This window comes from Loa loa (assembly GCF_000183805.2).
Source record: "Loa loa unplaced genomic scaffold supercont3.14, whole genome shotgun sequence".
Lineage (NCBI taxonomy): Eukaryota > Metazoa > Nematoda > Chromadorea > Rhabditida > Onchocercidae > Loa > Loa loa.
The window spans coordinates 453,359-468,974 of NW_018108194.1; the positions used below are offsets into that span (position 1 = coordinate 453,359).

General features: G+C 35.1%; 2 protein-coding genes across 2 annotated transcripts; one reads left to right on the plus strand and one right to left on the minus strand.

Annotated features, from left to right (window-relative positions):
- Window positions 1-2,146: 2,146 nt before the first annotated feature.
- LOAG_02411 (CAMK/CAMKL/SNRK protein kinase) lies at window positions 2,147-7,932 on the minus strand (the record flags this gene model as incomplete). The annotated part of the gene is made up of 17 exons (XM_020446002.1): window positions 2,147-2,168; window positions 2,398-2,524; window positions 2,865-2,978; window positions 3,157-3,272; window positions 3,372-3,529; window positions 3,901-4,020; window positions 4,128-4,213; window positions 4,372-4,568; window positions 5,179-5,346; window positions 5,520-5,684; window positions 5,814-6,020; window positions 6,296-6,437; window positions 6,715-6,880; window positions 6,993-7,088; window positions 7,226-7,363; window positions 7,524-7,589; window positions 7,786-7,932. 17 exons carry the CDS (start codon window positions 7,930-7,932, stop codon window positions 2,147-2,149), a joined length of 2,235 nt encoding a protein of 744 aa, XP_020303605.1.
- Window positions 7,933-9,873: 1,941 nt separating this feature from the next.
- On the plus strand, window positions 9,874-14,613 carry LOAG_16713 (CBR-HMP-2 protein; the record flags this gene model as incomplete). The annotated part of the gene is made up of 10 exons (XM_020449363.1): window positions 9,874-9,976; window positions 10,603-10,850; window positions 11,770-11,882; window positions 12,041-12,242; window positions 12,319-12,589; window positions 12,832-13,075; window positions 13,186-13,444; window positions 13,576-13,794; window positions 13,960-14,128; window positions 14,357-14,613. Exons 1-10 carry the CDS (start codon window positions 9,883-9,885, stop codon window positions 14,611-14,613), a joined length of 2,076 nt encoding a protein of 691 aa, XP_020307135.1. The 5' UTR covers window positions 9,874-9,882.
- Window positions 14,614-15,616: the final 1,003 nt, after the last annotated feature.

Below are 15,616 nucleotides of genomic sequence, written 5' to 3' on the forward strand. Positions count from 1 at the left end.
CAAAATACCATTTCATCAGTTTGTAAACATTTAAAAAATAATTTCATTAAGAGAAACTATTCATATATTGACGGAAAACACTGAAAGTACGACTTTCAACACATTTTATGAAGAACAATGTAGTTTTCTGAAGCCCTCCCTAACCCCATGCTAGATATAGATTCTAGAGTCTCCAAAAATTTCGCTTCTACTCATAGAAGCTCCTATGTGAAAAGAGAACGAAACAATATGTTGGATCAGTACAACAGAAACAAATGCGTAATTGTTTACTCTTTTAAGGCAATTAATAAAGAAGTAAACAACTTGCTATGCAAATAATAGAATTTCAAGAAAAACCGAACAAGACACCAAATGGTCAATTTTGTTGACTTACTAGTTCCTTACTTGCAAAAAGAAAAAAAAAAATTAATGTGAACAGTAAATAAATTAAAGTACGTCTCTCTTTCATCTATTTAGCAAGCATTAAATAAATAACTGCAAATCATATAACTAATGACAATGGAAACAATTATGTTCCCCCAAAAACTTGCAAATGATGTCGTCGTAAAATAACAACGAAAAACAAAGGTGTGAAATGCCTAAGTGACGCAACACAGAAAACTTGCAGAAATGTAAAGTTACGTGTAAGTAATAAGTAGAAAACAGTAATAAAAAAAATGTAAAACAAAAATATAAAACATTGTACTTCAATAAAAGAGGCATAATCTTGAATGGAATAAATAAAAGACATAGGTATCTAATGATAACAAATAAAATATCAGTGACAATTTTTGGAATCAATTCTTCTAACAGGTACTTAATTATTCAATTAATCTCATTTAATTACTTGTTTATGTTTTCTTTATCCAATACTTTGTCAAAGTGACTAGTGATAAACCTCTCTAAACAGTTTCTTCGTTCCTCACTTAAAGATGCCCAATTCGAATAAATTATTTTCTTGAAAATAAAATTCATATTGTGAATGGACGTTCTTCATATTACATCAGGGAAAGCACTTCGGTCTTACATCTACCTAGTGATATTTCACGTAGTCTTTTACATTAAGAGAGTTTTTTCTCCTCATTAGAAAGTCTCGGTTACTAAAGCAAACTGAGTTCAGTCCCGACTCTGCTATATATGCACCAAACTTTTGTTGGCAGAACTCCTAACCATGATGTGATGAAAAAACTGTTTACTCTGAACATATCACTTATATTCAATGCTGGCGCAATCCCATAACTACTTACCGTCTTTGGGAAATGAATTTTAATGACTGGAAGCATTATTTGCACCTTTTGTGTTTCAAAAACGCGTGAAGACAACCAAGCAAAAATTTCCATAACGCGTTTAGTATCAGCACGTCAAGACAGAAAGACTTTAAAAGAGGAATGTAAACAATGTGAGATCATCACTACAAAATAACGAAATCATTGTGTTCCTCGATTTGAGGTAAAAAATATTTACTTCGCATATACTGCTTCCATGATTTTCAGAATCACTGCGTAGGACAGCGGAATTTATTTCACCATCAAATGAATAGTAAGAATCTGTACTAACCCATGATTCTTTTCTCTCTTCTCCAATCACATACTATAAACAAAGTAATGATGACTTTGCAATGTCCATTCATTTCATTTCGACACTTCATAATTACTAGTACTACGTACTACGCCTATCAATAACGTTAAAACACGGAACACGACATATAGTGTGTCGAAAAAATTTGAAAAAATTAGCGGGGCAATAGGAAAGACTTAGTCCTTTTTGCAGTTTTTCGGAAATTCAAAAAACAGGAATGTGGACCTTCACAAACTAAATTAGCATGCATCGGTCATTACTGGTTCCTTCTACAAAATAATAACTTGGAACTAATATCATCTTTTCCGTCACAAGATAATACTACACCAAGAATGTTGAGGCGTGACAAATTTAGAGGTCATTGTAATTACAAACTTCACCAAACTATGACAGCTCTATCTTTCTAACATAAGCCAGGAATCCCTTATCGGTGTAAAAAGACAATGTTCGGCTTACTGTTTTTCGGTTCGGGTCAAACACAGAAACGAGAAATCACCCATTTTGCTATTACTACTTTATAATCTGCGCTAATTTATGTAGTGACCAATTCATATCTTATGATATAATTTGTAGAAAATAAATAGAAATATCACCTCTGTACTTCCGTATCTCTGAATCCTATTTTTTTTCATTTTTCCTTAGGCAAAGTTTATCTCTTATATAATTTGTAGTCTCTGATCGATAATCATCAATATTTCGAATTTTCTTTCGTTATATTTAGCACACTGATTTGGCCTAGTTCGTTCTATAGGAATTACGTTAATTGTAACTAACGAAGATTAAGCAACAACCTCGGGATTCTTTTTATAGGTTTTTTTAAACAAAAACTTAAAGCGAAACCTCGAAAAAAGTGAGTGAGAGAAAAGCGATGACGGTACTTCCTTAATAGGATGTAAGGCTATAGGTACCATTTGAGTACTTTCCAACAGTTTTAGGCCTAGCGAATTGCGATATCGAGATGACTGTTCTGGAAACACTACTTTCGTTAATTGCAGAATTACATGAGAAGGATCAATAATCAATGAAAGAAACGTGAGGCACGCCGTTAGCCGAAACGCGTGGCATGCGGTTTTATTTCAAAGTAAGCAATCAACGAATATCATAAAAATCAAGTCACGTGTCGACATTATTTCATCATAGTTACAGATACGACTAGAATTCAATTTACATAAAATGTGATTAGAATTCAATTTATTCCCAACAATCTATTTTTTGACAGAAAAAACTTCACTTTCCAAATGAAGCCGAATACGCAGAGAATTCGCTTCGTTCATAATTACTGGACTAATATGAAAGTACAAACTAACCACCAGAATACTGACAATCTTGATTGCATGAAGTATTATCAGAGGCATTTGAAGTGTTTCCAGTGATTGGTTCACTTCCAGAGTTACTTGGACCAATTGGTGCACCTCCATTACCTGAATGATGACAGAAAACTTGAACTTCGTCATCGATAATAATGTTTCAAGAAAGTATTACTTTCGGTGGAAAATTTTATCATGTAAATTGCTTGGTCATTGATAACCATGTTATTGAAATGCTGACGCATAAAATATAGACTATTATACAAGAGAAAAAAGGCCTCCAGGAATCAACCCTTTGATGGATCATCATCGTTATCTTGTCGGTTTCCATAATTATAACAATATTTGGAGGCCAAAAAATTCAATCTTCTCTCGCTGTCATCATCTGACGTTTCACTTGATGAACAGCTACAATATCAAAATTTTCACTTTCCCATTGAAACTATGCCATCAAATAACATCAAACTACGAACAGTTTACAACTGCAGCAATGGTTAATATTCAAACCTTGTGCTCCTTTGTGATTTTTGTGGTTTATGATATCTGGAAGGCGGTCTCTGCTCGTACCTTTGAGCCATATCTGGTGAAACTATCGCTTGACGTCGCCTGATCATGCGTACATTACTATATGTAAGAGGCGCACCAAGAGAATCTTGTACAGCGAGCTAGAAAAAAAGTAAAACTAAAGGAGAAATGTGTACGTAACAAATAGAAAAGAAATATTTTTCGAAAACTTTAAGCATTAGAAATGCAATGCGGCATAAAAAGATCCATGTAAAACACAAATACAGTTCAAATTTTATAAACAAATTGGAAATGATTAAGTATCAGTCTCCTGAAAGATGTCAGTTTCCTCACCATTCAATTGAATCCATCAAAGCCTGATTATCGTCAGCTACAACATTGCGGAATTTCCTTGGCTTGTTTGAAGCTTCTGGAACATATGTCTTGCCATGACTGGATAGTGCTCGCCGTGAAAGGTGTCTCAGTTCAGTTTTGCAGGATAAATTATTATGTAAATTTATAAAAATGATACCTTCGGTTGGACGAAAAGTCGAGAAGTCGATAAAGGTAAAACCGATGCACCAGAAATACTATGACGAGTTACAGTTTGACGTTGTTCCGCACCTTTATCAAATTCATATTCCTCTGTTTCCTATAAAAATCAGTGGTATGAAGCTTTGTACTGAACATTTAAAAAAATCGTCAGAAAAAAAAGCGTCAAAATCGTCAAAAAAAAGGAGATATCTGAAAAGGAAATACCTCACAAATTCCAAGCAGGTGCGGCGATGAACCCAACTTCCGCAATCCACTAGATCCAGTAAAGGAAACCTTTAATCGACTAACTGCTAAATTATTACGATTTTATCAGAAGGCATCCAAGATAAAGTATACATGAAAAGATACAAATTAGAATTGCAAATTCTCTTTACAAACTGGTCCCAAACTGCACAAGTGATAGCTCAGAATTACATAAAATAATAATTAAACTCGATAGAAATCATACCAGGACTTGCACGGCCACTTGAATTCGGTGGGCTAGAGCTTCGGCTGCTCAAACGGCTGTCCGGTGAAACTGTTCGCCTTTTACCTTCTGCGATGTTCAAACGTGATAATTCCAGTAAACCCTGTATGTCCTGAGGTGATATTCGTCCATGTGAACCAGAATTGGAAGGAAATATTGACAGAGAGCAAGATGAGTGCCTAAAAATGTAAATTTGTAGATATTTTATAAAAATCCATGAGCAACTCAACTTAATAATAGCCTTAGAGAAGGTTTCTGATAGTAACAGCATTACCGTAAGAGAAACTTAGGATTTCAAGAAGTGAAGGTTATAAAATTAATTGTAGTGGTTAATTGTTAATGGGCCACCGAGTAGCACAAGTATAAGGGATGCATAAAGAGTGTCGAAGATTAGTATAATATATCAGTAGATTATGAAAAGTTGAAATAAAAAATGCACTGGCAGAAGAAATAAACTGAATGTTGCAATCGATAAAACTTGAGACACGCAAATAAGGTTGTTATATTCCTGATCAGTTTCCAAATCCCATCCTGCGCTTTCAATCCGCTTCAGCGAACATAGGAATGTTAATTTTAGTGGAAGAGCGAAGAAACCGACACAAGGAGAAAACAATGGTGCAAATAATAAAGCTAGCATAGTACAGGTAGGATACATAATAAGGATAGCTAATTAACTGTATTATCTAAACGAATGGAATTGGAAATAATACTTGAATGATGATAAGAAACTGCCTGTAACCATTACAGAAAAAACACTTGAAATGTATAAAAATAATACATAAAAAATACCTCGACGACTGCCTTGATGTACCGCAATGATATGTTGACAACTCCTCTTCACTTTCTTCTTTTAAAATTGCACATGGCCGCAGAGAGACAGAAGTGCCACCACGCCATGAATTGGATCGACTTCGGCTTTTATAACCACTCCCTTCTTCATTTTTCCCAACTGTTTCCCTACGAAATAAACGACAAGATTATTCTTCCCGTTTATTTTTTAATATTTCTAAAAATCAAATCAAAAGTTGATCACACAGTTTGAAACCTCATCGTTTAGCGGAAAACAGCCGTTTTGTTTCAAGTTCAGTAATTTAAAATCAAATAAAATTAGAGATTTAGAGGTGATAAACCTTGTTTCAAGAGAATTTTTAAAGTCTGGCGGCAAGTCGCTTAATGACGGACGCTGAACTTCATGCGCTTTCCTGGCACGTTCTTCACGATAAGATGCCAGAACTCTTTCGGCAAGTAAATAATAGGTGGCGGTAACGTAAGAATAATCGTCGTTATCTAGTGATCTGCAAATCAAACTTTATAAGCTGAATTTGAGAAGAGCAAACAGTTCCACAATTTGAATTTGTGTCTGGAGACATTTTCTATACAACCAAAAGAGCGAAAAGGTTATTTAATATGGAATACCTACTTACCGCAGAATGTTCTCCTCCGTATCAACACCACCAGCTACCATCTGGTCAATAATTGTAGCATGTGCATTTTCCGGAAGGACATCTCGTCCAACCAAAGGTAAAATCTGAGCGAGACCAAGATCTCCAGCTTTCACCCACGAATTGTTAATAATTTCGTTTAGCGTTGCGCGCTTCTGGACATCTTTCACCAACATTCGTGATATGAGACTGCAACCCATTACTTTATATCATGAATGAACAGAGATTTTCTAAAAAGCTGTCAATTCATTTTACCATATTTCCTATAAAGCTAAAACTAATGGACACCTGCTTCTAAAGATTGAAAGGAATGAATAGTGCAAACAAATCCATAAAAATGGTAGAAATAACGGCCTTCCGAAAGAAGGCCTTCATATAGCCGATTTTGGTTAAAATTGCGGTGCAAATGAAGCAGAAGCTATGTAAACTATACATTAAATTATTCAAACTAAAATGAAATTTACTAGCGAGCATGTAGCGAAAGTGTATCTGGAACAGAATATTTGCAATCTAATATTTTCGTCAACGTTTCCGAGTCATTTGCTTCCTGGAATGGCAACCGACCGCATAACAACATATATAAAATAACTCCCAGTGACCATACATCTAAAATTCGCGATAAACGATCACTTTCTCATTTTTTATTGCATTTTTTATTGCAAGCTTATTATAACTGTCGACCATACGAGATTAAATGCCAAATTTTTCGAATTATTTCTTAAATATTTTTATAAAGCCTGTACCGGTGTAAATCTACCAGCTGTTTTTCTTTTTTAGCATAATATTTTAAAATACTATGAGAGCTCATAAAAATTTGCGACCGACAGAATACATCTGCGAAAATTTCTCTAATATTTTTAATGATGGATCGATAGAAGTTTACCAACGGCTGGAGCGTCATAGGAATCCCCCAGTAAAATTTCCGGAGCTGAATAAGCTAAGCTGCCACAAGCAGTTTCAAGCTGCTCGCCTGGAATAAATTTATTGCTAAACCCAAAATCCGTCAACTTCACCATGCCCAGACGTTCGAAGAACACGACATTTTCAGGCTGCAAGCATTTAATGATAGTTCATTCACTTCATTTACCACTAAAACAACTTTTTACAAATAAGGAAACTAGTCGAAACAAAAGTTGGCATGACCAGAATGAAGTACTGTACCTTCAGATCCCGGTGAACGACATGCAGCTGATGACAGTAATCAATTGCTTTGATAATTTGGCAGAAATATTGTTGTGCTTCTCCTTCCGGACAGCCCTTAATGATGTTAAATGCTCAAGCAAACAAATTAATTTTTTTTTAACTGATTACATTGCAACAACTATTAATATACATTGTCAACCCACGTACTTATTTTCGGAAATGCGATGTTGACACGAATTTCAAATGCTAACCTTATCAGCATTTCTCGTAATAAAATCATACATATCATAATCTCCTAATTCGAGAATTAGAAACAACTTCGTTTGTGTGTCGATAACTTCATATAAACGAACTATATTTGGATGTTGCACCAATTTCATACAACGAACCTGCAAATATATGTAAGCACAAAAAAAAAAGAAAATCTCGCTGTTTGGAAAGTGTATCATAACGTAATGAAGTGAGACTTGCTATCTGAAACTAATTTATTCTTTATAAAATAATAGTTTTCATTTTTCAGAAATAGCTAACATGGAAAAATTCGGTCACCTCTTTTATTAGATGAGATGCCATTGAAGAATCAAATTTTGTCTTATCAATCACTTTCACAGCTACCTAAAAAAGTATAGATTTCATCAAGCTTCATCATTCCCTACTGTAGCCCAATGACCCGAGATATGCGTAACCACGAACAAGTAAGCAGAATGCGGTATATATTACATACCATGAAAAATGGAATATTTTTTTTCATCTACAGACAATATTTATGATCTAGTTCCACAAAATATTTAAAATAATCGTAAAAAATCACCTTTTCACCTGTAAAAACATGACTTGCCAATTTGACTACAGCGAAATGACCTTTGCCGATAGTTTTTTGTAGATCGTAGAGCCCAGCAATCCGGGCATCATTGATGCTCCGTGAGGGTTTCCGTTCTAATTGTGCACCATCTGTCATTCTATCAGCACTTCCCAGGAGCAAACAACAACTGAAGGTAAACAACTATTGAGAAAAGAATAAAACGGACAAATACAAACTTCATCTGCGTAAATAATTATTGAGGAAAAGATAAAACGGATAAATACGAATTTCATCTGCGAACTATCATTTCAAGGAAACTTTCCATCCGAAAATTGCACTTTCGTCCATTTGCTGCGCATTTTATTGTATTGCAAGAGCATTGATTTCTCAAAAAGAGTTAAGTTCTGGCAAGAAAAATAAAACTTATGTTCTATTCCTCTTGTGTTGATGGGATGTCAACGTAACAGTATTTTATGCAAAGGTTTTAAAGGCTTCAAAGATCCAGCTAATTCACATAATTCTTCATTAACTGACTTACATTTCCATACAAAACTAAATTAACGTACAACGTAACTACGCCAGAAAAAGTGCATCGTTTAGAGTCCCTTAATTATGTGGCCCATCAAATCCAACTACTACAATTCCAACCTTGCTTCATAGGAATCTACCCAGTAGTTCACGTTAATAGAAGAGATGGAAGACGGGGAATATTTGTACTATCGTATGGTAGGTATAAAATATCGAAAAAAATCTGCGGATGCATGCCGGGTAATGTGAATGACACTGGTTGTCGTTAATTATTTTGGTATTAAAGGCAGAATGCAAAGCATTCTTCACGTGTTGCGTTGTTTAGTTAATCGAAATTTAAATTTATGCTTGTGATCCAGGGATAAAGTTATGGCACTGATTGAAAAATGAATGACTTCTTTATGGACGAGAAAGAAGTTTCAGTTCTATTCCAAACTTCATAGGATAAATGGATTGGATATGGTGGTAAAATGGTAACGATATAGTTTTGATCAATGCAATGGGAGTGATGCCAGGATTCTTCCCTAATTTAAGCGCAAATTTTCAACAGTAAGCATTTTATTTACTCTTACAAATCTCGTCTTTTTTCATCGTAGCGTCAGATATGTTTAAAAAAAAAAAATCTAGTATTTCGTAGAATATGAAAGAGGCGCCAACGAAGAAAGTACCGCATCATGCTGGAAACCTAAAGATGAAATTTCTTAATACAACTGTCTTTCATTCATTCACATGGCTTTTGCTCTGAGAATCATTTCTCGTAATTTATATTTGTTTGAATAACATATTTAGTAGTCTTTAAAGATGGAAATCCAATCATCGCGGTTCTAATTTACACCTCAGGAAAATCATCCATTAAGGACATTTGAGAATATTTTCGGTTAGAGCTTTACGAAGAAATTTCGACAGAGATTTGTAACTTCAAGTGTTGATTTTTTTTCTCCTTTTTCATTTCAATTTGAACATTTTCAAAACATTCACTACTGATCCTCAACTTGAACCATCATTAGAAACGGACACAGCACTGGATTCGATGTTATATACATTCACGTTTCCTACGCTTTTTTATTAATTCTATAAAAACCTTGAAAAAATGAGCGCAACATCCAAACAAGCAACAAGAGATGGAACAATGCAAAAACCGGAAAATTTAGAATCAAGATGTGAAACCTGAATATCGGCATACAGAGGCAGAAACTAATAAATTGCTCCTGCGCTGTCCTTTCCCACGGCCGCCGTGAAATATGACTAGTGTTTGTATTGTTGAGGATGGTTGGTGACTATGATAGGTACTTGGCTTCTCTAGAACCTGATGTTTATTGGGTAAGTAGCCACTGGTTTCCGAAAATTGGTTATCACAGACTTTTAAAGGGTACTTCCCATAATCATATTTGCATACCGGGACATTGGCAGGGATGCATATCAATGTTAACTGTTTAAATTTTAATTTCAAACAATCTGGAAGGATGAGAAAGTTGTACCATATACTTTTGCAGTTATAATCTGTTAGCTCATGTCGCATAATATTTCTCCATAAATGTAGCTCAAATCACTTTTTTTTTCAAAAATAAAAGGATAAGAATGGAGAATGGCGAGGCTTCACGTCTGCATTATAATCTGTCTCCTTTGCTCAGCAGCGATTCCGAAACAAATTATGCCTACGTGATATTTAACGGTAAGTTGACATGTGTTTCGAATAGCTTAGCGCAACAAGATGATTACTTATATTGTGGATTTGAGGCAAAAAATTAGAGTAATATATTACTTCCAAAAAAGGAGGAACTTTAGGAAAAACTTCAGGTCGTATGGAGAAGGAATAGTTGTGTTTGAGATAGTCTTAATAGTATGAACGGGAACAGTCTTCATACTGTACTTATAAATGAAGAGGTTTAATTTGATGAAGGATTATCTTCACACTGGTTAGTGTTGTTTTTGGGGTTTTTTTACAGTTCCGGATTCTTTTTAAAGTTAATATTTAGCATTTATCCTATTTCTTCAAAAGGCTCATCATTTCTTTTTATTGTGTTAAATACTGATTTTGACTGATATGGATGTTCAAAATAAATTAGTGACCGATATGGTGAGACTGGTTGGTGTATTTTGATGGCTGACATGATGAGCTTAGAGTCCTATAAGAAATTGTGTCATCTGTTTCGTTACATTGCTGTCAGTAAACTTACTGCATCATTTATCGAGCAATCCTGTGAGTAAGCATCATGATCCTGTGTATTTAGTAGGGAAGATTAAGTTTCGTAAGGAAGTTCTGAGCTGAAAAAGTTGAAAATGCAATACTAGTTACAGAAATAGATGAAAGTTATGCACAAACGCGCAGTGATCGCATCCGCGCTGCAATGTTCCCTGATTTATGTCCTGATAAAGCTAGTAGTATGGTATCATTGCCACATCGTTCAACAATTGTCGCGAAACTAGCGGAACCAAGCCAACTGTTAACAACCGCCGTCATGGAATTGCTTAGTCTCCAGGATGAAACAGAATTAACGACGAAAGCAATTCCTGAACTTGTAAAATTACTCGCGGATAAAGATGAGGTTAGTTACAATTATACGAAGTAAGGGCTTCTTTTATATTTAAGCTTTCTTTATTATAGAATATAGAAGCACTGCCCCATCAGAAGTAGGAGTACTGTGATCTAAAGTATACAAAATGACGTCGTTAGGTTAGTCAAAACAACTTATTACGGTTCCGAAATATGGATTTAAAATCATTGTAATTACACTTGAAACATATTTTGCATTCAGTACATTTTTACTTAAAAAGAGCTTGTCTTTTTTTTCTCCCTCAAGATTCATACTTTAGAATTTTGTGAACTTTTGGAGAGCATTTTTTCCATCCTGCTTGTTTGCCTGGAAGTGTTGCTGGATTGATCGAGGAGGTTGGTGAGAGGTCAAATGAATGTGAACGATGATAAAATTTCGTAGCTTAATTGTTCAGCTTTTAAAGTCGATTGTTTGTCGTGTAATCAGGCACTTTTGTTGGGAAGAAATGTGTAATTTACGTTGAAACTAATCAATTTACTGGGCATACATCTAAGATTTGCTAGGTTCAAAGGATATAAAAAGACTTCCGAATAACGATTGCAATCTTTTTTGGTACAAGTTTCATTTCCGAATTTCAAAATGCTTTCTCATTCCAACTACTAAGCAAGTTGTGTTGGTCACTGGTGCAGTCCATTTTTTTTTTCATATTTTTGATAGTTTTTTTCCTATTTTTGTTACTTTTATCTATTAGGTAGAAGAAATAAATAAATGAATTGCTGGGCAAAAAATTTGAGCCATTCTCTAATATTTTCTGGTGCTGGGGCGATTCTATCACCCCATTTAGTGCATCTCCGGTTGTGAACTACTTCGCACTGGAAGTGACCGAGCATTTGAGGAGAGGTGGGTTTCTCATTCTAGTCATTTAACTGTCAGAATCAGGGTTTTCATATATGATGAATCTCGCTTACAGACAGTAATTATGCGAACTGTTCATATGGTGCATATGTTATCGCGTGAAAACAAATCCGTGAATGCAATAGCTTCAAATCCAGCTCTTGTTAATGCTTTATTCAATGTCACTCGGTATTCCTCATTGACTTTTGCACAAACACTGTTTGATTTTATTACGATTCAAAATGATTGCAGATTTACAAAAAAAAAAATTTTGAGGCCCTTATTGTTAGGTTTTTTTTATTAGGTTTTTATTTCGAAGCAATCGATTGATCATAAGGAGATTTTAGACTGGAAAATGATGCCATACGAAAAGATGCACTTGGTGCTCTTTCACATATTTCGGAGTATGCAGAAGGGCGCATGCAAATATTCCGTTCTGGTGGTATTCCGGAGTTAGTTCGAATGCTTGGAATTCCATTAGATGCTGTTCGTCACTATGCCATCACCACACTTCATAATTTGCTTCTTTTCATGGATTATGCAAAAGAGGTCAACTTTTACTTTTTATTTTTTAACCAGGCATTTTTCTCAGTTTTTCAGATTTTATTTCCGAATCTATTTGCAGGAAACGAGGGGATGTGGAGGTTTGGAAGCGATGACGCCACTTCTTCGGGAAAATAATCCACGTTTCTTGGCATTGTTAACGGATTCGCTCTACCTTCTATTACTGGACAACCCACAAAGCAAACTTTCATTTCTTTCCTTAAGTGGTCCATCGTCACTAATCGATCTTTTGGATACACATCGTCATTATCCAAAGCTTGTTTATACTGTAGTACGCTGCATTCGGGCACTTTCTGTGTGCCCACAAAACAAAGCCGCTCTCATTTCTTTTGGTAAGAATTCCATTCATAATGAGTTATTTCACAATATTTGATAATTAGGTTGTAGTCTTTTGACATTATTATGATGAAATGGGTTGCAGTTTGGACGAACTAAATAAAAATTATTAGTATTGGCAAAGGATCATCTATTGGAATAGGTGTAGGTGGACATCCAGTGTAATCTTTTCTCAGTGTAAATCCGACAGTTTCGTGTTCAGGTTTTTTTTCCTTTTTTTTTGTATCTTCCTTTTCAGGAGTACTCATTGTTTTGGGTGACTTCATTGATAACGTCGATAACAGAACCCAATTTGCCATTCTTTGTGCTATTCGCAATTTATCAGATGCGGCAGCTAACGAAAGCAGCTTAGGACCTCTGATTATCAATTTAATTCATGTTGTTGCCACTGGTGAAGAATCAACAAATGCATGTGCTGCTGGCATTTTGTCAAACTTAACTTGCAACAATATTCGCAACAAACAAACCTTATGTTTCAATAGGTCAGTTCATTTTACTGCATTACTCTTCGACTCACTCTTGAGAAATTTTCGCTTTCAAATGATGATTGCTCTTGGTTTAAAAAAAATGCGGTTATAGCTTGGCATTTCAGGGGAATGGACGCATTATGTAGCGCACTTGAACGGTTTTCAACAGTTGAGGAAGTCACAGAGCCAACGCTTTGTGCACTGAGGCATTGTACCGCTCGACATCCACTGGCGTCACAGGCACAAAGTGATATTCGCTTATCACAAACTTTACCTGTCATTTTAGAGTTAATTTCATCAATGCGAGCACCAGTTGTTAAGGCAGCTCTCGGACTTGTCCGAAATCTTGCACTCCTTCCTGCTAACTTACATCCCCTGACCCATGTAAGTATCATTGAATTAGGGTGAATTTATCTTTTTTTAAATTTACATTTCATTCATCTCTACACTTTGTCTTCAACGAGACTTTCTGCGTCATTACTGCCTACTGTTAGACATGAATATTAAATTTGCAGGAAACAACATCAAAAGGAGAATCAGTGGTTAGCCTGGCAGTGGACGTTTTAGGACGAGCTGGTACCCAGCTACGTCAGGATCCAGATGCATTAGCAGATGGTGTTGCAATGCGTGAATTGGTTGAAGGTGCTGTCTCAGCATTACATCAGCTTGGAAATGACTCTCAATCAGCCGATTTCATGCTTCGCCACCACCCATTCATTGATATGCTCATCAAAGTTAGACACGTCCTTTCAAAAAACTTAGGTCTTCCAAATCTTTTGTTCATCTTTTATTCAAAATTTTTTACAAGTACTGTTAAAAGCGCTTTTTGCAAAGATGGATTTTGCCCAACTAAAGTTTTAAGTGAATTATACTTTCCTCTAATTTGGAAGAAATTTTAGCTGCTTTCTTGGGAAGAAATATACGCAAATGATGATGAATTACTACAGCGTGAACTTCTGGGACTTCTTTATCAACTCTCAAAGACCCCAGAAGGTGCACGGCAGCTAAATATGTATGGACTAATGCCTGTACTCGCTGATGCGCTACATTCCAAGCATAGAGCAATTTGTAGGTTCTTCTCGAAATTATAAATTAATAATACTTAACGCTTCTTGTTAAATTAACAGCAATTCATAAATTGACGAGCGTAAGTAATGAATCTCAAGTAACGGTCTTCCACAGAATTTAACCTAAGTGCATGTATATCATGCCGATTATAGCCAAGTATTAATGTGTCACGGACAAAAAAAAAGGAAACGAAAAGTAGCTGGAAAAAGAAAATTTTTTTTTTATTAGCAACATATGCATCTGGTGTATTGAAAAATCTCCAATTTGACAAGCCATCAATGTATCGTGGAGAACTGGACACAGAAATTGAAACTATGATAAACAATGGTGAAGAGTGGATGCACGATGGTCTAGAACCAGAACTTTTTGCTGAAATGTATCATTCCTCAGAAATGGAACAACTGGATCATCCTCAATCGTGGCAACATCCTCCGCCCTACCAGACCAATAATCGAAGTCCTTTATGGTTTGATACTGATCTGTGAATTGTAAATTTTCCTTTATTTTATTTTAAAGACTTTTGCAGTCAAAATTCCTGCGTCAAATTATTGATGTGTTAATTTTCATATAGTGCATGTCTCTGTTTAAATTTGCTACAAAATACAACTATGACTGCATAGTTTACATCGATCATAGCCCCGTTTTAGCTTTTACATATGTATTTCACATCGTTTTTTTTTATAGACAATACCTTTGTTTATTACCATCACGCTTTTCTGTGAAGAGCACATCAGCGTTTGGTCTTTTCAAGTTTCCTTCCAGTTCCATCTATTATTTTAGGTATTCTTTGAACAGTATTTGGTATTTGGTATTTTCTCTAAGGTTGCTTTTGCTTTAGATTTTTTTAAGTTTCATGAATCTGATTGAAATATGAGCGGATTACCGATTTTGATCGGTATTGGAACAGAATATGAAGTTTTTGGGAGGTAGATGATCAGTAGCTAAAACAGCATATCTTGGTGATAACTGATAATATCTCCACTTGAGTCCTATGGCGGTGAATATAAGCCAAAAAATAGGTCCGTCTATTAAATAAGTTCCCCCAAAATCGAAGTTTTTTTTGTTAGGTATTTGTTTCTGTTACGTCAACTTCGACAGATTACTGCTGTTTCATGGCAACTACTTTTCGGTTTAATCTTATATATATATTACTGCCTACTTATCGCTTGATGTGATTTCCTGCACCTTTGTTAATATTTCCATTACTTAGTGCGGAATTTAATTTATCCGACATGTGCAATTCTAACATATTTTGAAATGGTTCCGTATGGTGCTTGAGACATTTAATTTTATTGTTTTCTTTGTGCCACAAGAAATAGGGTGGTAACGTATTGTTATGTTTCATTATAGCGGTGGAACTTTTTTATGTTTGCAGTTGTTATAGTGCGATGTTTGGGTTATTTTATAGCTGTTTAACGATTGAGAAATTGCCATATTCTTATTTGAAATATGTCAGTTTCTAAATTTCAAAATCCCAATTTCAAGCTT